Source organism: Danio rerio, chromosome 10 (genome assembly GCF_052040795.2).
Source record: "Danio rerio strain M-AB ecotype USA chromosome 10, GRCz13ab, whole genome shotgun sequence".
NCBI lineage: Eukaryota > Metazoa > Chordata > Actinopteri > Cypriniformes > Danionidae > Danio > Danio rerio.
Window position 1 is genome coordinate 11,685,586 of NC_141030.1, and position 25,153 is coordinate 11,710,738.

Sequence of the window (25,153 nt, forward strand, 5' to 3'; positions counted from 1 at the left end):
TTTCATTAAACATTTTTGAAATTAATATAAAACCTGAAAGTTTTGTTTAATTACTTTAAACACGTGTTGCACAAGAGCTGTTTTTACACGTCGATTTAACCATCACATACACATTCATATAAGGGTTTTTTTTCGCATTAAATTTATCATTATTTTAAGAGACATACTACGACGCCAACACTGTCATATCATATATCTCGGACACGTACTTCCGGTGTTAGCGGAAGCACCCGCTTCACGTCTATTAAAAGCTAAATTGATGGCTTTTCTATAAAATACTGTCAAATATTGAAAAACCGCGGATAAATGACAGTTTTCCAGTGACAAATGATGTTTGGTATCGAACAAAAAGGCGGCGAGCAGCAGACGTGAGCGGACATTGGAGCTGAATCTCCCGAATGAAGGTATGATGCTTTTTTCCGGGCTCTTTGTGTTTATGCAGATGATCAGACTCACGAGCTCCGTGTCAAAATCCAGTCAGCTGTCAACATTTCTGGACAGTTTTGCGTGCTTTTGAAATCTAATATCGTTAATGTGACCACGAAAAGCAAAACTTGTCTGTTTATGCAAATCGCTCGTGTTGTTTTTAAAGATAACGTTACACATAGACGTAAAGGTTTTGTCGTTACATGTTATAACACTGAACATAGAACAGTGATAATGTTGTAAACAATGGCAGTGGGTGGGGATGTAGTTTATTGTTGCTAATAGGGGTGTGTCTTCAGGTTACTCTATTAATAAAAAGTCGTGTTTTTAACGTGCTTTTTTTGATAGCAAAGTATTGTCGGGAGTAACTTTTAGTATTTTGGTAAATTAATAAAGTAATCTCTCAATAACATTGTTAATATACTATTATATGTCATTGTGGTATAGTATGTTATCGTAAGGAGCAGAATGACTGATATAATAATACATAGATTTATTTATTGTCTGTCCATTTTTTCAGCTGCCCAGCAAAATATTAAGCTGCAGGTAGAATCACATTACAATTTTTGATTAAAATGAGTATGTTTAATGATCTGCTTTTCTTTAGAAAAACTACAATCCTATGAAATATTAAAATTGAACAGTTAAATATAATGTGGCAGGCATTTAAAGCAATTAATTAAAGTATTTGGCTGGTCTATAGAAGCTATATAGGTAACAAAAAAACAAGACCACTTAATTCTTAGTTTCTTTAATGATTTACTCTGGATTTATTAGTTATGTAGGCCCACACGGAATCTGCGTGCGCAGAAATCTGCAAATTTTTTGCAGATTTTTAGCCCATCGTTGAGTATATGTATTTACTTGTGTAAACTTATATTTATTCAAATTTTAAGTTAATTTCAAAAATTTTGCAGAGTGACAAAGTTAGTAATATTAAAATGTTTATATGATTTATTTACATTACAGTTTGTTGAGTAATATTTTCTATCTTTCATTAGATAATTTATATATGAGGCTTGCTATGATTACTAAATATATGTGGATCTAATTGAATTTTCACTGTAAACATTAAATAAAAGTTGTAGAATGTATTATTTATTTATTATTTATTATTTAATATATTAAGTTTTTATGATACTCATAAAATTGTTTTGCGTAAATCTGCAGATTTTTTTTAAAAATCCTGAGCAGAAATAGCAAAAACATGTCTGCAGATGTTTAGCCCTAGTTATGGGTTTTAGTAAAATGTTTAGATTTACTTCATTCTATAAATCTGTGATTATAAAAATTTTAGAAAATAATATTGTTTTGTCAATTTATGTTTTGTAAAAAAGACAATTTGTCAGAAAATGTTTAGAGTATAAATTTTTGAATATATTATCAATATGTTTTAGATATGATAGCTTTCTAAGTTGATTTACAGAAGACACGCCAAAATTACTTATTTTTTATAAGTTTTATTTTTATTTAGTTAATTTTTTTACATTACAGAACAAAAATTTAACAGGAAAAAAAACATGCTAACATATATCAATTAGGCATGGGCCGGTATAAGATTCTAACGGTATGAGAACCTTGGATAAAAATATCACAGTTTCACGGTATTGTGATTACTGCTTTGAAATATATTCTTGTACAATTTCTGGGTAAAAAAAAACAAAAACTGTTTTTCCACTTTGATTACAATGGCTGTGTCTGAAATTGCCTACTTCCATACTATATATAATGGTAAAAACAGTATGCGAGTATGTAGTATGTCTGAATTCATAGATATCGAAAAATAGTATGCGAGAAGTACCCAGATGACCTACTACTTTCATCAAGATTCTTAAGTGTTCATCCGATGCACGCTACGCTTTCCCAATATGCACCGTGAGAGAATTCATGAATAAGAGTGAAGTGGGTGTGTCACGTGATCATGATGAAATGGCAGATGTAAGCTTTATCCATACTACTCACATTCATACTGTTTTGAAAGTACTTTTCTATTAGTCGAGTTGTAATTTCAAATTTAAATGTAGTATCTACTGAGAAGTAGGCAATTTTGGACGCAGCTAGTATATTTTATTTCAAGACCCACTTAAAGTATTATGAAACAGTAAATATGTCAGGCTAAATAATTCAAATGAATCATTGCTCTCTTCATTTGTTTCAAAAACAAATTTCTTTACAATTTAAAATGGCATCTTTGAATATTATTTCTGCTGGAGATAATGTTGACATAAATTGTTTTAACCTTGACTTTTCCAAACCATGGTATATCTTGAAAACGGTTATCATCCCATGCCTAGTCCTTGGAACTCTATATCCAAACAACTCAGAAATAGCACAGAAATAACATTACGCACATCATCCCAAAACGGTTTAATTTTCCAACAGCTTCCGGAGATATGGGTATGATTTGCTTCTGCCTGCCCACTCTGTCTCCATCACTTTTTTGTTTTTGTCTGGAAGTCTGTTTGCTTTTAATCTTGGGTGTTATAAAGAAGTGTACAGTATAATGCATTTCCAAGAAAATTCCCCTTAAACCTGTAAACTAGTGGTAGAAGTTGAAGTAATGAGGTAAGAAGTAATGAACTTAGAAGTTGAAGTAATAAGGTATTTAATTAACTCATTACCTTCAACACTGAGTTCAAAACTCTTTTCAAATGAGTAGAATTAACTTTCTGTAAATTTTAAGTTAACCACACTTATTTCATTTGATAGAGTTGACTGTTGGGTATTACAGTGCAATAAACGAAGAGAACTCAAACTAACTGAGTACTGTAAAACCACAAAAGTTATGGCAACTCAAACCATTTTAGGAAACCGATTGCTACAAACCATCTATGTGAGACCTGTGAACTTACTCCATTTAAGTTGAAGGAATGATGAGTTATTTAATTAACTCATTACCTTCAACACTGAGTTCAAAACTCTTTTTTAATGAGTTAATTAACTTTCAGTAAATTTTGAGTTAACTACACTCATTTCATTTGATAAAGTTGACTGTTGGATTTTACAGTGTTGTAAAATGAAGGTTGAATGGTATAAGGTTGAGTAATTGATTAAACTTTGGGTAAATCAATACCTTTAACCCCTTTTATGAAGTGTATTTATTTCAGCTTATTATCGTTTATTATATTAAACTTTTTTTTTTCAGAAATTTGACTTTTTTGCGTAAGAGTTTTTTTTGCTTAAGACTGAGGTAAAATACTTAATTGGAAATTTAATATGAACATCTTAGTATTTGATGTCACTTGATTCTTTAAATGTAAATTCACCTATTTTCTAAATGCAATACATATTGTTTTTTTTTTTTTTTTTTTTTTTTTTGATTGTAGGTTTAAAAACCAGTTGAATAAATTACACAGAAGATAAACTGAAAAACATATTAGGAAATGTATCATTTGTTAAAAAAATCATATATTAGCTCATATTATGAACATTCTAATGATTTTATTATTAGGGATGCAGTTTTCAATTCTTGTTGGCTTGATATGCAAATCTAATTGGATTTGAAAAAATCTATTCATTTTGTCATCCCAGGGGAGGAGGCTCAACATGGAGGACTGCTTGCACACTTCCTCTGACAACCTCGCTAAACTAGTGAAATGGGCCCACAGTCACGGGACAATCTGCACCTTGATCCCCAACCTCAAACACATGCTGAACGAGGGCTCCCATGGGACCCTCACGGCCCTGTGGGGCTGCAGCGCCGGGCATGCCTACCACTGGCCCCTCAACACCACCTGTAAAACCGGAAACAAGGAGCGCATGTGTTTCCAGGAAAGTCGGAGCATCAACACAGACACTATGATTCAGGCCGCCGCCGCCATGCAAAACTCCTCGGCAGATCGATTCCTCGGAAAAAAAAACAAAGGCGATTCCAATCAGATCCACGACTCCTGCGATATTTCCAACTGCAGTGAACCTTCAGAAATGGACGATAATGGCGAGGAGTATAACAACAACTTGTACGACATAGTCTGTGAATCATCAGCAACTGATGAAGATGGTGATTCTGACTTCAATCACACGCCAAACATCTCGCACAGGAAAAGACATGGAAAAGGGACGGGACATGAAGACAGTATTGACCCCTCCTTGAAGAAAATCAAACAAGAAAGAGGCGAAGATTACTACAGTTTGGCCAATCCACAGATTCCCAGCAGTTCAGAGATAAACCGCTCTACCGAGTTGCCCAAACCGAACCTCCAGAGCACACCTTTGATGTCCCAGAAACCTTCTTCCATAGATGGAGACTCGATGGGGGTGTCGTCATCTCCCTTGGACAGTTCTCCTACTTCCATGATCAAGCCACTGCGTGCACCTTTCCATGTTACCCAAAATAAAGTGCACATGAACTCTAATCCAGCGTGCAGTCAGAGTATGCCCACTTTACCTCATCCTGGACGGATTGACGCTATGGGTGTCCTGCACAGAGATGAATATCCCAGACCGTCTTTGTCTTACGGAGAGGCTTCGATTGGCGCAAACCCAGAAATGGATCTTCTATCTGCACAGGCACTTAGTACAGAAGCGAGAGCAGACAACACAGGTAAAGAGCCTTCTGTGTAAGAAATGTTACAGAAGTGTATGTTGTTGAGAATGTTGTTGGTTAAAGTGGCTGTATGCAAGTTTAGAAAGACTTATCAGTGCTGTTAGCAACATATAGCACAACTGCACTGTGAGCGTTCTGAGTCCCAACTCAAAGACCTTATTCAATCTTGCCCTAGTCTCTCTCTCTAACTTCACTTACAAAACGGCAAAAGGAAATAAAAATAAAAAACTTGTTTTTAGCGACACTAGTGGCCAATCAATGAGTTACAGTTCCCCTCGTATGCTGCGTTCAACCAGATGCGGCATGTGCGAATATATGCACGGACATTTACTCACTTCATTCGCACGTCAAATTCACTTTACTATAGATGCAGATTTGCACTTCTTTTTGCCCAGTGACTCTAGCTTTGTTGCTAAATGGCTTACATGGACTTTATTAAGAGAATAGGTGTGTTTTATGTGCATTAAGAACGCTGAAAAACAGCGTATATTTCTTCGGCACCATGTCTAAATCCACTAGATCCTTTCAGAGGTGCACCCAGCTCTGTGAGTTTATAAACTCCTTTGGAAAGTTTACCTGGATGATGGAGGCTTTCAGTGATGCCTCTGACTGAGCCGAGCCCAGTTTGATAAGCTGTTGTCTGGTGTCAGCAAGAGGTTTCTCAACAGGATCAACAAGCATAACGTCATAATCATGCCCTTACAAGAGAAAACTCCTGACGCGAATCTATGCTGAAGTTCAAATGCTCAAAATGCTTAACATGTGCCTCTTTATTTACAAAAATTGTGCCATTCGTGCTGCGGAATGCTTCGTCCACGTTTGGTGTGAACGCATTATTATTGTTTGTGCTCACATTTGTTCACACACGAAACATTGTGCATGCTGGGACATTTTCACTTCCAGCAACTGTCTTTCCATTATAAAACTGCCATGTTTAAGGTCTTATTTCTTTAAAAATCAGCGATCTTTGCTTCCTGATAGATATATGATATGAAGTGTGTCCAGACCGGACAAGAAGAAGCACTGCATTAAATTCCTTTTTCGTCCGCCATCTCTTTAGAATATGTTTACCCCAGTATTTTCAATAGTGTTTCTGCGCTCACCTGCTGATCCTGACAGCGCTAGCGGTTACAGTCTTTTCATCTAATATTACGATTAAACAACTGAATGCATGCTTTAGTCTATTAAACTGAATTTATTGTAATTACATAATAACATTGATGCTGTTAAACCTTATGAAAATGAAAATATTTACATTAAGCTTTCACCAGAAATTTATCATTGGCTGAAAAACACTAGCTCTGCATATACCTCATTGTGTTTAATAATCATCCCGGTGTGCACAAGCCTCAACATGCAAGAACCTAAACGTGAATGTTAATGGCGGAAAGAAAACAGTAGTTAAACAGGATCACGGCGACATGAATATGCTTGCATAAGATCTGCAATTGACCATCATCATGTTGAAAGACAGTAGACATTAAAACAATGTTATAATAGTTTTATTGTCAATTATTTTAAGACTAAGACTAAGGACTGTCCAAACTCAGTCCTTGAGGGTCAGTGTCCTGCACAGTTTAGCGTCAACCCCAATTAGGGCCTACTCACACTATGCTATTCGAACTGTGCCCATGCCCGTTTCCTGGAGAAGTGTGAGTGCGCTGAATCGGGCTTAGGCATGGTTCACTTGGCTGGCCCTGGCCCGGTTGGAAGAGGTGTGCCTGAGTGCGGTTCACTTGGGCTTTGAAACTGAAAACTGAAACTGAAAGCGAGATGTGACTTTTAAGGGACTGTTTCATATGGATTTATTAATCATTCTTACCGTTCAATGAACGCAAACTGTCGTAGTTTATTGAAGATGCAAACTCCTCACTGCACCACAACTTCGCCTTCAGCAAACCTCCTAATTCCTGCAGCATGAGGACTTTAGGACTGTTTATGAGTTTCAAAAGTGGCAGATCTGTTCTGAGAAATATTTGACTGTGTGTCACCGCATCCCAAAGGACTAAAACAATATAACTAGAGAAATCTCCACTGTGCTGAGCGAGAGTGCACAGTGCATTATAAGAATCCTTATTATAACAACATTATAAGAATTTGGAATACAATGGATCAGATAAGCATGCGTAAATGTGACATATGCATAAATATCATATTTAAATACTTTACATAAAAATCTATTTGTAGGCTTCAGAGGCAGCCTAGGATGTCAAGTAAAGGTTTAAGTTTTGTTACAAGCTGTTTAAAGATTGACAAATAATAACTAAAAATTCTGACATACTGCCCTTTTAAGTGTATGTGTTTAACTGTAAAATGTTTGAATATCATTGGCATTGCATTGGCATTGGCATTGCAGTATCATTACCAAAAGATGACTACAATCATGACATGAATTTTTTATTTGTTGGTCTCCTTAAAACAGCTGGTCATTTTAATAGTAACATACTTCCTCTTCAATTATTTATTCACAACAGTTTTTTTTGTAAAAAAAAAAAAAAAAATATTGAATAAATGCTCATAAAAAGGATTGTAGATCAAAAATGTCAAAAATAGATGTAAGAGTCATTCAGAGCATAATATAAAATATGATAACCATATTATAAAAATCTAATTTAATGACACACACACACACACGCAGTTAAAGTTCGAATTATTAGCCCCCTTTGTATTTTTCTTTCTTTTTTAATATTTAAAGTTTTATTTGTTTAATTTTGGCTAGAATAAAAGCAGTTTTTAATTTTTTAAAAACCATTTCAAGTTCAAAATTGTTAGCCCCTTTAAGCTATATTTGTTTTCAGTAGTCTACAGAACAAACCATCGTGACACAATAACTAATTACCCTAAACTGTCTCGTTAACCTGATTAACCCAGTTAAGCCTTTAAATGTCACTTTAAGCTGTATACAAGTGTCTTGAAAAATATTATGTACTGTCATCATGGCAAAGATAAAAGAAATCAGTTATTAGAAAAGAGTTATTAAAACTATTATGTTTGGAAATGTGTTGAGAAAATTGGGGACTAATAATTCAGGGGGGCTAATAATTCTGACTTCCAACTTTATATTCAGAAGCATTTTTCTATTAGTTTAAACAATTAATAATATTGTTGTGTCCTTTTTTGTCTTTTTTTTAATTTTTCTAATGTTTTTGTCATTTTAGTATTTCCACAGATTTGTTTTATTTTAATCAATAGTAAAAGCAGTTTTATTATTATTATAATTATATTAATTAATAAAAACCTATTATGAAAAAGATAAAACTTAACAGAAAAAAGATTACATTAACATGTCTATATATAAGTCTTTATACATGTGATGACATTAGTTCAGGTTAACTCCCCAAAACATCATTTTTTAAACATATTTATACCAAATGTATTTTAACTTTAATTTTATTTATTTAATTAATATTGATATAATGCTTGTACTAAAGCAATAACATAGTATTTGAATATTGTGAGACTGAAGCCAGGGGGGTTCGAGTCGAGTGAAATCTGATGCAAGTAAAGTAAATTTTCACTGAATTGTTGTTATAGAGAAAACATTTTTATACAATACTTTTATTCTAAATCTTGGACCTTATTCTTAAAAGAAAAAATGACCAATAAAAAGTTATAAAGCAGCAAAAGCGGCCAATTTTAATACCTATTAAGTTATTGTTGTTATCAATTTATTTTCAAATGTACTTTTCTATTTTTAGAAAAGTCATGAAACTTTACTTCATATTTATGTTTATTTATTTTTTCATTATTCAAATGGTCAAATTCTGACTAAGGAAAGCCGAATGTGCTGGCCAGTTTGTAATTTGCTTAATAAATGACGATGGGCCACAGTTTTTAAATTTAAAACTTCAACAGATTCATATCCGAATTAGCCGAATTGCCATGAGATTTGTATTCTGATTTTGACTGTCTGTTGAGCCCGTGTGTGCTTAAAATGAACAAAATTTCTTTTATCTTATACTGAACAGGAAGAAGCTAAAACAATAATAAAACGAAAGTCTGACATTCCTCAATAAATCAGCAGTATTGAAAAGTAGAAACTGTAGTGTATTTTCCGTGTGCTCTGAACATTGCTGAATGCAAACGGTATGGTTCTGCATAATTATTTAATCATATAAGCCACTCTTGTCTCTTAAGAGCAATTACACAGTGGGTGCAAATCAAATCATCTTATAGAGCCAGAATTTTTTTTTTTAGATATAATCTGTTCTTATGCTTCTTTCTGAGTGTTGTGAAAATATGCTTCTTTCTGAGTGGTGTGTGTGATGATTGTGGGTGCAGTTGTTGCTGAATCATATCGATCTTCTTAATTCCATTTATGATGCCGTCTCAGTCAAAGGCATAAATGAGATTCATGTGAAACTTAACACGGTACAATAAACATGAGTCAGACTGGAGTGCTGCTTAAAGTACACATGAAATCTAAATTTACTATGTTTATTTACTAGCTCATATTGTTCATCTTAAAGTGAACAATTTATCTGTGCAAGTTAATCCATAAATTTGTTTGTCCATCCATTTGATGACATCGAGCAAAATATCCTTAGCCATGGTTTGTGTGAGAGGAGCAAAATAAATAAATAAATAAAACCCCACCTCCTACTAAATATTCTATTTCAGTTGGATATACATCTTATAAAGGTGTAGTCATATAAAGCTGATGGCCAGAAGATTGTATTTCCATGCATGTATCATGAGTGATTTTATGTGAAAATTGTTGGGATAGTGATATCTATGTCACAACTTTATGATCTAAAGCCTTATTCATAAATGTGGTGTATGCTCAAAAACAGGGGGTGGAAATATGCTGTATACGCCACTTCCCACACAAACGTGATCTATAAAAAAACAAACTTGATGGGAGAATGTGCACATCTGTATGTAAAGTAAATTTATTTAACTGAAATATTGACTTAATTAGACCACTGTAAATAATCATATAAGCCATACTTGTTTAAAAAATAAATAAAAAAATGTTTTGGTGTGGAGTATGTTCACTATGCAGGTTTAACCATATGAGCATAAACTATTTTCACATTAAAACAAATCATGTAAAAGCTCATTCGACAGTAAAAAAAAAAAAAAAAGAAATAAAAAATTGCAAAGTGTACACCTCTGCCTTAATTAAATAAAAGTCTGCAGCAACTTCTAGATTAAGCGGATTTTAAAAATCAGCCAATTAATCGCCCCCTCAAACAAAAAGAATAATGCAGATTTTAAGCAATCATTTGGGCTAAGAGCAAACACTTGCTTTTTCTTATATAGTCTGAGAATACCGTCATCAAGGAAAATACAGAATTTGTTTATAATTCATGTTACTGCTTAACGATTTTTGCTTAACGTTTTTTTTTACAATTTTATTATTTATTATTGCATGCAGTCTTTTTAAATGTGTAAAATACAAGTTTGTATTGGAATAATTTTCATCAGCCATAAGTTATAAATTCATAATCAGTCATAAATTCTAACTGACTCAGATTCAGGCTGGTATTATTAACTAAAATATAGCAATAAATCTTAAACCATTTGTTACGTTAAAGGACATGGCCATTAATTTTGAGGGTGTGTAGTCTTTGTCCATGACAGTATTCTAATAATCATTTTAATGATACATTTTAGACACAAATGTGCTTTTTTTTTCTAGTTTTGTCAGATTTTTTAAGAAAAGAAAAACACTTAAATCAACATTGAGAAGTTTAGTTTCTGAATGAATCTGTGTTTGAACAATTCATTTGAGCTGATGATTTAGTGTTCCACTTATAAACAGTTACATGCTTTGTTTCTGAATAAGTCAGCTGTTAGAACAAATAATTTAAACTAATGATTCAGTTGTTCACTTAAAAACAGACATATGGTTCATTTCTGGATGAATCAGCTGTTAGAAGAAATTATTTGAGCCGATGATTTATTGATCCACTTATGAACTGTTACATGCTTAATTTCTTATTGAATCAGCCATTAGAACAAACATGGGCGTGGTAGTGGGGGGAAAAGTGGACCTGACTACCCAGGGCCCCGTCTAGGGAGAGGGCCCTTTGAAATCCCACCAATTTTTTATTATTTTTTTTTTTTGTAGCCTACTTCAAATTAATTGACCCCTCCAATTGATGCCAATGTCATTATTTATTTCAAAATATATTGATAAAATAAATGTGAAAGAAGTTAATGTGCCTTTTAAAAATCTAAACAATTAAGTAATACTAATATAAGAAATTATATACTTGATTTATCCCTTTTAATGGTATAAAGGTTGAAATGCCATTGTATTAGATATTTTGTGTCTGTATACGTCTGCAAGATGTCTGTTAAAGATCTCTTGATCTGGAAAGCACCTGCTGTATACAAACGTCTGGCAGACGTCTGTACGATGTCAGTTTTACCCACATTCTGTATCACAAAAATCTTAAAGATGTCTAATAGAAGTCTATTTCACATCTGATAGGAAACGTCTTGTAGATGTCTTGCAGATGTTAATGCAGACGTCAAATAGACATCTCCGAGATGTACGTGTGCTAATCAAAATCGGCCATTAAGAATCATGATCGGCACATAACTAAAAAGAAAATGGCTGCTCCTAAATTTTTTGGGATGCTCCTAACTTTTTGAAGTTGGGAGCACCAGTGCTACCAAGTAAAAAAGTTAATTTCGAGCCCTGTAATGTATGTATGCTAATGTTAAATCTTTAGCTTAGTTTGTCAACCAGGCTGCTTATTGCTGTAAGTAAATTATGGGCCAGGCCAGCTAACGTCAGGTTGCCAACATTAACCAGTTTCAGAAACAACCAGTGGTTCTGACACACCAGAAGAAGCAGCACTCAATGGTGGTGAATGAAAGAACCAGTCATTATTATAATCTGATTTGATTATAGATTAAAACACTATTTGTGCATGTTTATATTCAAATAATTTAAAAAAATGTTAAGGGGGCCCACTGACATTGAGAGGGCTGTACCCTCTCAGAATTTGGTGCTACGCCCCTGAGAACAAATAATTTGAACCAATGATTAAGTGATTCACTCAAAAACAGCCACATACTTAATTTTTGGTGGCCTGCAGTTCCCCCTCCGCACTTCAATTTGTGATTGTTCCCCCCAGCTCTTCAGTTTGTGATCGCTGAAGAACCCGCATACTATACAGTATGCTAAAATCAGTATGCGAGCCGAGTAGTATGTCCGAATTCATAGAATTCAAAAATCAGTATTGCGACAAGTACCCAGATAACTTACTATTTCCGGTGAGATTCTAAAGTGCACATCCCATGCACGCTGCACTACCCCATGATGCGAATAGGGTATATGCCGAAGCATGCTAATAGGACTTTTAATTTTTAGTTACCTGGGTTAAGCGATTCCAGCGAACTGTATGTCAATGCAAAAACCGGCTCGTTTAAAGGCTGTTTTCTTTAAAAATCCACTAGCTGAGTGATATCCGATATAAAATGGGTATCAGATTGTACAAGCAGCACTGCATTAAATTACATTTTCCCCACCATGTCTTTATAATATGAGCATTTATTTTACCCCAGTATATTCAATGGAGCTTTTGCGCTAGCCTGCCGATTCTGACAGGCGTGTGCGAGTAAACGGCTCGTTTTACGCTTGAGCAACTAAATGAAGGCCAAAGTTTATTGAATTGAATGTATTTTAATGACATTACAACATCGATGCTGTAAAAGGAACCATATAAAATGGAAAAAGTTCACAATAATAGGTCACCGGAAGTTTATCAGGATGGGAAAACACTAGCTCGGCTTATACCCTATTCATGAATGGGAGTGAAGTGACGCAACTGACGCAGGTAGGTCACATGACCATGACAAAATAGCAGATGTAGTAAGTCCAAATTCCATTCATACTTCTTACAGTCATACTATATAGAACGTACTTTTCTAATGGCCGAGTAGTCTTGTTTAAATTAAAATGCAGTACCTACTTAGAAGTAGGCTGTTTCTGCGTCCGAAACCGCCTACTACACAGTAGGTACTGCATTAGAATTTAAACATACTACTCGACTGTTAGAAAAGTACGTTCTATACGGTATGAATGTGAAAAGTATGAATGGAATTCGGACGTACTACATCCGCCATTTTGTCTTGGCCACGTGACCTACCTGCGTCAATTGCGTCGCTTTACTCCCATTCATGAATTCGTTCCCGGGGCATCATGGGATAGCGCAACGTGCATGGGATGCGCACTCTTGAATCTCGCCAGGAATAGTAAGTCATCTGGGTTCTTCTCGCATACTGATTTTCGAATTCTATAAATTCGGACATACAACTCGTGAAAACGCTGACGATAAACGCAAACAAACACTGAAAAGTCTAGCATTAATTATTGATCTATTGAAGTCTAATTGAGTTAATGAGTTTTAATTGTAGACTGGTGCTTCATTAGGAGTATACTCTTTAGAAACTTTATTTTTTAAATTATTATTATTAATGCTTGAAAGAACATACAAAATACAAAGTAATAATAGTAAGACACATCTTAATACAATTCTTAAAAGTCCAACTAGCAGCAAGAAAAATAAAGATTGATAAAATGTCAAATATAAGTCTAAAACAAAGTACCAAAAAATACAATTACGATACTAAAATCACAATACAAGAAGCTCAACCTTTATAAAAGATCTTTAACAGCTTCCATAATGAGGGCATTTTCATGATGCATTAGCTTCAGCGATTAAAAGAAGACCATTAAATCTTTTGAAAAAGTTTTTAAAGAATCTGCATTTATGAATAAAGTAGTTACCCAACAACATCACAATAGTATCAACCAGAAATTCAACTTCACCTTTCCTGTAAATTTTTTAAAATCAAAGTTAGGTATTACATATACTTCAAGCTTAACCAAGTATAGAGGTTATCCCAGATTTATTTTTGAGGAATTTTTCATAAATAAAACAAATGTTCAAAGAATTAATTCTGCTCCGTAAAAAGTCCATTCATTACAATTTAAATGAAACCTTTGTCTGTGGAACTCGTTACAGGGACAGATGTCATTGATAATTTTAACATGAACTTTCACCTTTGGAAGTATTCTGTTAAAGCACGGTAACCTAGCTTGTGGGCTAGTACCAGTTAAACTAGATCGCGTCCTCTTCCAGTCTGCAGTAAGACTTTAAGCTGTTTTTCCAAAAGACTCTGTGCAATTTTGACATTTCAGTCAAGATGGAAATGGATGATTTCTTTAACTCCACGTAAAGCAAAATAACAGGTGAGTTTTCTTGACACTCTCTTTACTGAGGGGAAAAAATGGGTGTCAGTGGATTTGATGTTGTCAAAGTGTCATGTGATCTAATGTTTTGTTATAAGAATGCATGACCGTGCTTAAGAGATCATATTATTCTAGTTTTTTTTTCTGGACAAACTTTAATTTTATTCTGTTTGCAGGTTCAAATGAGAAGATGGATTACGCTGTGATTTTGAAAGCCCTCCATGGTTAGTTTTGTTTTGTGCAAGAACTTGTTACGCTGTAGATATTTTGCTGTTTTATATTTTATAACTACTTAAATAGGTAAATCTCATGAAACCTGTCAATAACATGCTCATATATGCACATTATCATTCAAATGAGTTGACTTTTTGAAAAGGATTTCATTTTGGATAAAGTGAGGATCACAGGATTTAATTATTTACCTATTTATTTTGCATTGTGAAATTATTTTTATGATAAAACACATTCCAGAGTTAATAAGTAATAAAAGGAAAAATAAAAAGTAAAATGTTTTAAAATTAAAATCATTTAAAAATCATTTAATCATAAGAAAAGATTTCTTGATTTATTGACTTAAAATATAAAATGAATGCATAAAGAAATAGTTTTAAAATAAAGTAATAAAAACTTTTCATGCATGCCAGCAGATAGCTTTCTGCAACTCTCACATGGTCACCCACTAAGCAGGGCTGTGCCCAGTCATTACCTGGGTGGGAGCCCACATGGAAAAATCTAGGTTGCTGCCGGAAGTGGCGTTCATAAGGCCAGTAGGGGGCGCTCAACCTGCGGTCTGTGTGGGTCCTAAAGCCCCTGTATATTGAAAGGGACTCTATACTGTTCAGTGAGTGCTGCTTCCGGATGAGACGTTAAACCAAGGTCCTCTGCGGTCGTCAAAAATCCTAGGATGTCTTTTGAAAAAAAAGTAGGAGTTTAACCCTAGTATTCTGGCAAATTTTTCCCCACTGGCCTCTGTCCTCATCATGGCCTTCTAAATCTCCCCATATCATAATTGGCTTTATCACTCCTTTCTCTCTTCTCTTCCCCAATCAGCTGGTGTATGGTGCACGGTCTGGTACAGTATGGCTGCCGTGGATGCTGCATGGATGAGGAGATTCACCCCAGTGTGTAAAGTGCTTTGAGTGTTCAGAAAAGCGCTATATAGCTGTAAGGAATTATTATTATTGATTTTTTTTTTTAAAATAATATTGTATTAAAATTCAAATTAAAACAGATAATCTAAAAAATAAAATAAGTGTAAACTTATTATATTTTTTTCTATTTTAAGTAATTACAAACAAGCAAACAATCTTTTCAGTGCAAACTATTGTGGGGTTTCAATTGACAGGTTTTGTGAAATTCACCCTCACCCAACATTGTCCTCTGTATTTATTTTCACAATGGATGAATTTGCATGAGGCAAATGAATTTGGAGGAACTTTGCATCATGGCAAATAAAATAAAACTTTCTCTAATCAACATGGCTTTATTGTCTGTGCACTCGCCAGTTGTTTGATAAGCTGAAATCACCTGCTTTACAATGATGTTGTTTGTTTGTGGGTTTGAAGTGTGTTTTATTTCTGCCGGTCATGAGGGAAAGACTACTCCCTATAAAGGCTCCTAAAATGCATTTGATGTATTACAGACCATCTGATTCCTGCAGCGCATAGTTCAGAAGAGCAGTTCGGCCCGTCAGACCTAAGCCCCAACAGCGACAGGTATCTGGAAGAACGAAAACACCTGGAAGAGTTTATAACAGGCATAGGTGAGCCAGAAATCCAGCTGATTGGATTCTTACGGCACAACCAATACTCATGTCTCATTGTTTTTTCCGCAGACACGGTGACCCTACAAAACCTGCAGACAGTGATCGACCGCATTCTGGTGTTTCACGAGCGGACGCAGATGCCGCTGTCCAGTCCGGCCCGGCTAGGGGAGCAGGAGTTGTTCCCTGGATCTGGCCTGTACCTGCCGCATTATAAACTGGCCTCCATGCTGCAGGAGTCCCGGCAAGACAGCATGAGGCTATTCCACCTGCTGTTCGAGCACTTCTTTAGCGAGGAGGATCTGAATGGTGCCGTCGCATTCGGAAAGAGAGGGAAAGTTCCAGACGGCAAGAAGATCTTGGACAGGAGAAAAGTGGACGGGATTATGTGTGAGTAGTTCACTTGGTATCTTTAAACTAACATCTTTTGTCGCTTTTCCACTATCAACCATTCCGTTCCATGATGGGTTACAAATCATATTATATTATAAACATACATACTTTCAGAAATGTTTTGGAGCACCTGATGCTGTGTTCACACCAGATGCAAGTAGACGGGTGAACATTTTGAGTTTACTTGCTTCATTCGCTCATCAATTTCGCTTCATTTGTGCATCAAATTCACTTGACAATAGATGTGGATTCGCATCATAGGTAGGACTTCTGTCTACCCTGTGACTTTAGCTTTGTTGCTAAATGGCTAGCATCGATTTTATTGAGATAGTAGCTGTGCTTTAGAAAGGCTGAAAAGCAGCGTAGATTCGTTCGGCACTGTGTTTGAGTCCACTAGTTCCTTTCAGAGGTGCACCCAGCTCATTGAGTTCATCAACTTTTCCAGAAACTATACCTAGATGATGGAAGCTTTCAGATGTGCTTTAGACTGAGCCCAGCACAGTTTGATGAGCTATTGTCTAGTGTCAGCAAGAGGATTTTCTCTCGGGACACCAATAGCAGGTGCTATGTCATAATTACTCCCCATACAAAAGCAAGCTCCTGATAAAAGATTGACTTAACATGTAAATCATTAACGGTTGACACTTTATCCACGTCTGGTGTGAATGCACCATGACTCTACCCAATAATAATACATAAAATATCTAGCCATAATCTGTTTATTGAAAAAAAAAGTGGTAAAAAAAAGCGGTGTTGCATTCCAAGTCCTCTGAGGTCACGTGATATCTTTTATGTGAAGAACGGAGTAATTTATTAGGTTATGTGTATTTTTGCTCATTTATATTATTATATTGATTTTTTTGTTTATTGAAGGTATAAAAAATGAAAACACTATTTTTATAGAAGCATAAAATGATGATGAGTCATTATGGTTATATTATATAATTATTTAATTATAGTTTTAATTTAGAATAATTCTTATATACATTTGAAGTCAGAATTATTGACTGAATTATTCACCCCCCTCGTTTAATTTAATAGGGTAATCAGGCAAGTTATTGTATAACGATGGTTTGTTCTGTAGACTATCGGAAATTTTATACATATATACATATATATATATATATATATATATATATATATATATATATATATATATATATATATATATATATATATAATTTTTTTTTTTTTTTTTTTTTTTTTTGGTCTGTTTCTTCTGCTTTTTACTCATTTTACCAGGAGAATTAATAGAAATCGCATTCGGTTTGGTTGATATCTTCAATTGTGACTGTATTGGATTATTTCTGTTTGATCACAAAAAAGAGAAATGCATCTGAAATTTAGGAACATTGTTGAATGATGATACAAATTAATCATAGAGCCTTTTGAGTCATTTCAGTGTAACTGACTGTTTCAATTCTGAGAACTGATTCAAATATTTTAGTTCTAAAATTAATAGACCATAAAGTTAATTATGAACAGTTTTATATTTTGAATAATCATTTTGCAAAGACTTAAGCTGTGTCTATCATTTGTAGTTTGTAATCTTAATTTTCCTGTCATAACTACTTACTTTATTGAAAAGGAATTGTCTTGTTTTCCTCCAGCTTATGTTCTACGCTGCTCCACAATAGATGGATGGACGCCTGTGGAATCGTCGAAGCTGAAGAAGGCCTGCATTAATAAATGCAGGCTCCGAATCGGTCAGAAAAAGAAACAAGAGTCTTCTCAAGAGTCCTTTATTTTTTGTGACGAACAATCAGGCAAAAATGACCCTTCTTATATGTAATGGCTGATCCCCAAAAATTTCCATTCACAGTCAAATGTTACTATTATCATTGTACATAAAGGAAACACGGGTTTCCTAGTGACTGACTGAAAGACTTTTGGACATGAACGATTCAGTTTGGAATCACTAATCCAGACGATTCAGCTACAGCACTGAGAGACCAACGATTTGCTATTTTTCCATTACGCTCATTTCAACCAAACCGACATTATCTATAATGTGAGTTTCTGACTGTTGACTCGTTTGGTTATTACCAACCATGTTTAAACCATGTAAACTTTTAGAATAGTCTAGTGCTTTTTCATGTTAGTCATGTAGCATTGTAACAATCAATCAAAACAACATATTTTCAGCATTGTCGGACAATTTCAGTGTTTTCTACTTCTACCCAAATATCCTTAAATATAATAATGTGAATTATTAGCTGTATCAGAAACACCTTAAATTGTGTTTTATTGCCTTCTGTCTGTTTTTCTCTCTGGTTCCATGAGCTGCTCCTGTTTCATCAATCACATTAAATTGATGATAACTTCTTTTTATAGTGCACGACTGACAGAAACATGGCTGACAGGAATACACTCTTAAAGGCATAGTTCACCCAAAAATTAAAATGTGCTCACTTTCAAGGGATTCCAAAGCTTTTTGAGTATCTTTATTTTGTTGAACACTAAAAAAGATATTTTGAAGAAAGCTAAAAACCTTTCATAGTAGGAAAAACAAATACTTTGCAAGTCAATGGTTACAAGTTTCCAACTTTCTTTGAAATATCTTGTCTGTGTTCGAAAGAAAGAGGATCTTGAAGAAAGTCAAGCCAGCTTCTTCCTGATCCCTGTGGCTTTGTGCTGGTTTTGCAAATTCATAAATGACCCAAAACAAACCATTAATATTGGCAACTAAAAATTCGGTAAAGTGGTTTGACAGGCATACTAAGAGCCAAAGGAATAAATAAATCAATTCACACAGGTTTGGAAAAAAAGTAAAGGCTGAGCAAATGATAACAGAATTTTAAGTTTTGGCTAAACGATCCCCTATAAATAATGGTTCTTTAATGGTTTTGTGAAGAAATTTTAACATCCACAAAACATTTTCTTTTTACAAAAGTATTTTATAGCAGAAAACATGACTTAATTTGGGAAAATGATCTGCACACTATGAAATAAAAAGGTTCTTTGAAGATCTTTAGATCACTATAAAATTCTTCTGGGAACCAGATAATAGATTCCTATATAGGCACTTCCTCTGTCCATGGTATAGCTCACTTTTGGGGTCTTTGCCACTGATTTCATACGTAGTACCTTCTACTTTTTTTTTCAGTACCACCTCTGGTGAGGTTCCTAGAAAGCATTCCAGTCAAATTTATGCACTAACTTCCCTCCGTCTCATTCCCTCTGACATACATCATTGATTTTACTATACAAGTGTCCACTACCAGTGGAACATTTAATTGGGTTTAAATGGAATGCCCTAAACCAGGGGTGACCAACCCTTTTCCTGGAGATCTACCTTTCTGCAGATTTCAGTTGCAACCCGTATCAAACACACCTGCTTATAAAGCAGGTGTGTTTATTTAAACATGGTTGCTGTTCAGGCCCAGATTAATTGGTTCAGGTGTATTTGATCAGGGTTGGAGCTGAACTCCGCAGGAAGGTAGATCTCCAGAAACAGGGTTGAGCACCCCTGCCCTGAACCCTTGAACACTTGGAAACTACACTGTTGTAATGTCACAATTGTGTTGCATTCTGGGACAAATATGTGCAGGAGCGGACATATTAAGCTGAATTGCTCCCTCTGTCAAAATCAAGGGGTTGAGTGTACATTTAAGGGCGTACTCACACTATGCTATGCTGTCCGAACAGTGCCCAGGCCCGTTTCCCAGATCGTTTGAGAAGTGTGAGTGCTCTGAATCAGGCTCAAGCAGGGTTCACTTGGCCGACCCTGGCTCAGTTGGAAGAGGTGTACTTGGGCTCAGGCCCGAACCGAAACTGAAGACGAGACGTGACATTTTATGGGACAGTTTGGTATTTATTCATTCATTTTCTGCCGCTTTTCCGGGGCAGAGTCACAGGGGCAGCAGTCTTAGGAGAGAACCCCAGACTTTCCTCTCCCTAGACACTTCCTCCAGCTCCTCTGGGGGGATCCCGAGGCGTTCCCAGGCCAGCCGAGAGACATAGTCCCTCCAGCGTGCCCTGGGTCTTTCCCGAGGCGTCTTCCCGGTGCCACATACCTAATACACCTCCCTAGGTAGGCATCCAGGAGGCATCCAAAACAGATGCCCGAGCCACCTCAGCTGACTTCTCTTGATGTAGAGGAGCAGCGGCTCCTCCTGGGTGTCAAGAGCTCCTCACCCTATCCATTAGAGTGCACCCTGCCACCCTTCGAAGGAAACTCATTTTGGCCGCTTGTATCCCAGATCTTGTCCTTTCGGTCATGACCCAAAGCTCATGACCATAAGTGAGACTAGGAATGTAGATTGACCGGTAAATCGAGAGCTTTGCCTTTCGGCTCAGCTTCTTCTTCACCACAACGGACTGGTACATCGACCGCATTACTGCTGCCACTGCACCAATCCACATCATCTGCGAATAATAAATGAAATCCTGTGGTCTCCGAACCGGACGCCCTCCAGCCCAAGGCTTCGGCTTGAAATTCTGTCCATAAAAAAGGTCCAACATGCACTGGAAACAAATCTGACTCATTGTCGGCAATGCGAACCAGACTCCTACTCTGTTCATACAGGGACGAGACGGCCCTCAACAGATTGCCTCTGACCCCATACTTCCTGAGCACCCTCCACAGAACGCTATGAGGGACATGATCAAATGCCTTCTCCAAGTCCGCAAAACACAAGTGGACTGATTGGGCATACTCCCATGAACCCTCGAGCACCCTGGTGAGGGTATAGAGCTGATCCAGTGTCCCATGGCCCGGAAAAAACTGCATTGTTTATCCTGGATCTTAGGTTCAACCATTGGCCGGATCCTCCTCTCCAGTACCCTGGCATAGACTTTCCCCGGGAGGCCGAGGAGTGTGATATCAATTTATTAATCATTATTGCTGTTTAATGAGCACAAACTGTCGTAGATTATTAAAGACGCAAACCCCTCACTGCACCATAGCTGCACCTTCAGCATACCTTCTTATACCTGCAGCACGAGGACTTTATGATTGTTTTTGAGTGTCAGCAGTGGCTGATCTCTTCTGCGAAATATTTGACTGTGTGTCACTGCATCCCAAACGACTAAACGATATAACTATAGAAATCTCCACTGTGCTGAGTGAGAGTGCTTACTGGAGAGCGCATCATCGATGATGTAAGCGTGCCCAGGCCTGAATTTAATGTAAGTGCGGGCCGTCGGGGGAAATAGGAGGGAGGACAAGCGTGCTTTGGCCCATTTTAAGGCAACTGTGCATAGTGTGAGTACGCCCCAAGCTTCCCTTATTCACATGATGAAGTGGAACACAGTTTAAACTTGCGAGTGTGTTTCTAAAAGTGGAGGAGAATGCAGTCTAAAACATGACATATCCACACTGCTATTCACAGATAGGTCAGAGAGTAACATCACTGTCAGCGCCATTGGATTGGTGACATGAGACACCAAACCTGCTATATTTATTTAAATAGTCAGCAACTGCCACTGCTTAAAAGATCTATTCTATCAGTCGCATCCACTACCTTGGTGTTGTAGGTTGGTTTGTGTCACAAGTTTATTCATTTTTATGAAGATGCTGAGGAATCTTCCCACATTAATTGATACTAAACTGCAGTGGAAACGCAAACCAAGCCCAACCATATCGTTCCGCACTGTAGAAAAGTGGGTTACAATATCATATCACTGTGAAAATTAGTTTGTTCTTTCTGACATCTTCATTTTTAAGTGTAGCTCATGCAAAAATGTACAGTATCATCAAAAGTGTACAGTAAATTACACTTTTGTACCAAAACATGAAGGATTTTAATCTGAAAATCATTGGCTTTGATGGATTGATTGTTTGCCTGTATAAGACTTCGGTGTATCAACAGGTTTTCATTTAGATTGGCTTCCGATATGTTTTTGACTCTCAGAATGCCAGGAAAGCCACTGATTTGCATTCATATCATCATATCATTTTAACATTTCATTTATAATCCTAAGGACCAGGGTCAGAAATGAACATGTTTATTAAGGTGCAGTATTCGCCAATATAATTATATCTTATTTTTAATTAAATCTGTATAGTCTCGTATACTAAATATTGATGCTAAATTTAGCCACTGAGATATGAACTGTTACCATTCACAAGAAAACACTTTAAAGATTTGTAGGAGTCATAGATGTGAACCAGAGGCTGCTACTGAGTTTTATTTCAGTATAATGATGTATTTCCAGCTGAAACTGAATATTAAATAAGGGGCAGGCTTTATTTGTGCAATCTTCCTCTTATCTTTCACTTGCAGCAGGCGTGACTATGAATATTTCACCGTAGCCCTCAAACTGACATCATTAGAGAAGGACTGCTGTTCCAGAGCAGAAGGACAGATTTTTGATTAAAATGACCAAAACAAACAGATTCAATGGATTAATTTGCAGGAATTGTTCATTTTAAGACTAACGATGTGCAATTTTAAAATAAACATTGTAAATTCAGATTTTAATGTCGACTTCATGATTTCACGCAGCAAGGCTCACAAGGTAGGCCTGTAAAATTTGGACAAATAATAACATTTATAAATAATAAATAATAATAAATAACAATATTAATAAAATGGAAGGAATAAATGCAATAGGAATAGATCTAAATGCAGTTTCACATTTCTCTTTATTTGCAACCGTAAGCTTGTGAGATTTTGTTCATTTTAATGTTATTTTATCTTAGACTCCTGTTCATTTCTGACCCTGCTGTAGATCAATTAGCATATATAATTACTGCCAGACATGGGATATCAATGATAGTAATTTAATTTTAACCACAGACAGACAATTAGCGGTGTGCTTTAATGAAATTCCACAATATTTCATACGGAAATCAGTGCTTTCATTCTCATATGTGTTCTGATATTTAATGAAATATTTGGCATAAAGCAGATTTTAAGACTTCCAAAGGCTCACTGGTTTTCAAAAACATGGATTTTGGATATATTTATATATGGTGTCTTCAAAAGTTTCCTATTGGTACGATAAGCTTTAGTGTGGTTATGAAAGGTCAGTCTTTTCTTCATCTGCATACTAACATTGACATTTATTTTAGTACTTCTACAAATTTGTTTTAAGTGTGTAAATACGTGTTCATTCTGATGTGTCTTAAGTGGTCTTATATTATGTCATAGTGGTCATTTTATGAAGCGTTACAATAAAATCAAATAAAACAAATGTTGCCTGTGATAAATTTCTACTTCTGAATAAATCATCCAGCTTTTTGTTGCATGATTTCTTTTATATTTAATGTTTAAGGGACTGTTTCTTAATTCAGTGTGTTGTATTGCTTAGTTTTACAAGTGATTTGATGTGAAAATAAAGGTGGTATATATTTTTAAACAAATGTATTTAATTCAGTTTCATTATAGGTAGCTAAATCGATTTTATTATTTGAAAAAAAAACATCGACTGAACAAAAAGAAATATAAACATGAAAATAAGGAAATATTTCACCTTAAAAATAAAACTACAATAAACAAATAAATAAAAACTCAAGGTCATGGTAGAAATAGCAAAAAAACAATCCACCTGTGTTTCCGTAGTCAAATATGAGTCAGTATATTATTAGAGACTAAACATAGCAATCATAATGTCATCTGTTTCTTAAATCTGCATAATTATAGATTGCCTCTTAGACATTAATGATGTTATTTTAAAAATGTGCATTGCGGAAATTGTTTTCAAAAGTGTTTTCAGGGTTCCAAGACACTATTGTTGTGTAAAAGGTCTAAAATACATAAAAAGTTTTCCAAAAGCATTATTTGGATCGCAACTCCAGATTTGACATGAAAATAGAAATGGCATTTTCTGAGATATGACTTGGCTGAAAGATACTATATATTGCCAGAAGTCTCAGGAGCTCAGTCAATTCATGTGTTATTGGTTGACACTAGGGATGTAACGGTATCAGAATTTCACAGTACGATAATACCTCGGTATGAATGGCACGGTACGGTATTTATTGAATAATTTACAGGAAAAACAAAACTAATAAAAAGACTCCAAAAAAGTGCTAAAAGTGTTTATTTACCTTAGCACTGAACATATCAATGACATACAAATTAGCATTAGAAAGAAACCGAAATCCTTCCACACATCCGAGTTAAAACTCGCTTTAGATTCGATCATTTCCAGCTCTTTTTCTTCCCCGCTACTAGCAACACACTCCATTTCCGCATTACTGGATCTGTAGTGACATCAGACCGCAAAGGATGATGGCCACGCCTAGGCTGATGGGAATTGTAGTTCCCGATACCTCCCGTTAGCTTCATTCGCCTAAGCAAACTTTTCTCAGAAATATAGTTTTATTGAGTCATGCGCCTACGGTAATATTGAAAAAAATTACTATTGCAGTATGACAGTATTTACAATATTGTTACATCCCTAGTTGAACACAAGTCCATTTCTGAAATTTCCCTCACAACTAAATATTCCAAAGGCAACTGTTAGTGGTATTATAATAAAGCAACTGGAAACAATGACAACCCAGCTATGAAGAGGTAGTCTATGTAAATTCACGGAGAATGTTAAGGCACAAGATGTGGGGTTGTTTTTCAGGGGTTGCTTTGCTTCTTAAGGCCAATTTATACTTCTGCGTCATGTACATGCAGATTCTGTGTGGCCTTTACAAAGTTGCATACAGTACCTTTGCAATACCCTGACACACACCAAAAAAGTAACTACAAATGACAGGGAGAGCAAGATGGTTTGTGTTTGGTTTGATGACAAGTGGGGTCATGGCCGAGAGCAGTGCAAGTGGAGCGAAACCAATGGCTGTATTTTTAACAGTTAAGGAACTCAAGTTGGATATTTTTGTTTTGTGTTTTGTACTTTATGATTAAAGTTA

At 35.6% G+C, this 25,153-nt stretch overlaps 1 protein-coding gene across 7 annotated transcripts in view; it reads left to right on the forward strand.

Moving 5' to 3' along the window:
• The first annotated feature begins 216 nt into the window (after positions 1-216).
• kiaa1958 (KIAA1958 ortholog) overlaps positions 217-25,153 on the forward strand; it is a 32,479-nt gene continuing 7,542 nt past the window's right edge. For 3 of the 7 annotated variants that reach the window (XM_087270235.1, XM_087270236.1, XM_087270237.1), the window contains exons 1-2: positions 217-404; positions 3,958-4,969. In XM_087270235.1, coding sequence (XP_087126361.1) covers positions 399-404; positions 3,958-4,969 — 1,018 coding nt within the window. In that variant the 5' untranslated portion in view covers positions 217-398. Of the gene's footprint in view, positions 405-3,957; positions 4,970-14,362; positions 14,411-15,828; positions 15,949-16,020; positions 16,378-16,606; positions 17,067-17,951; positions 18,764-25,153 lie in introns of those variants that run through there. The other 4 variants (XM_087270238.1, XM_087270240.1, XM_087270239.1 and 1 more) reach the window with 4 other exon arrangements.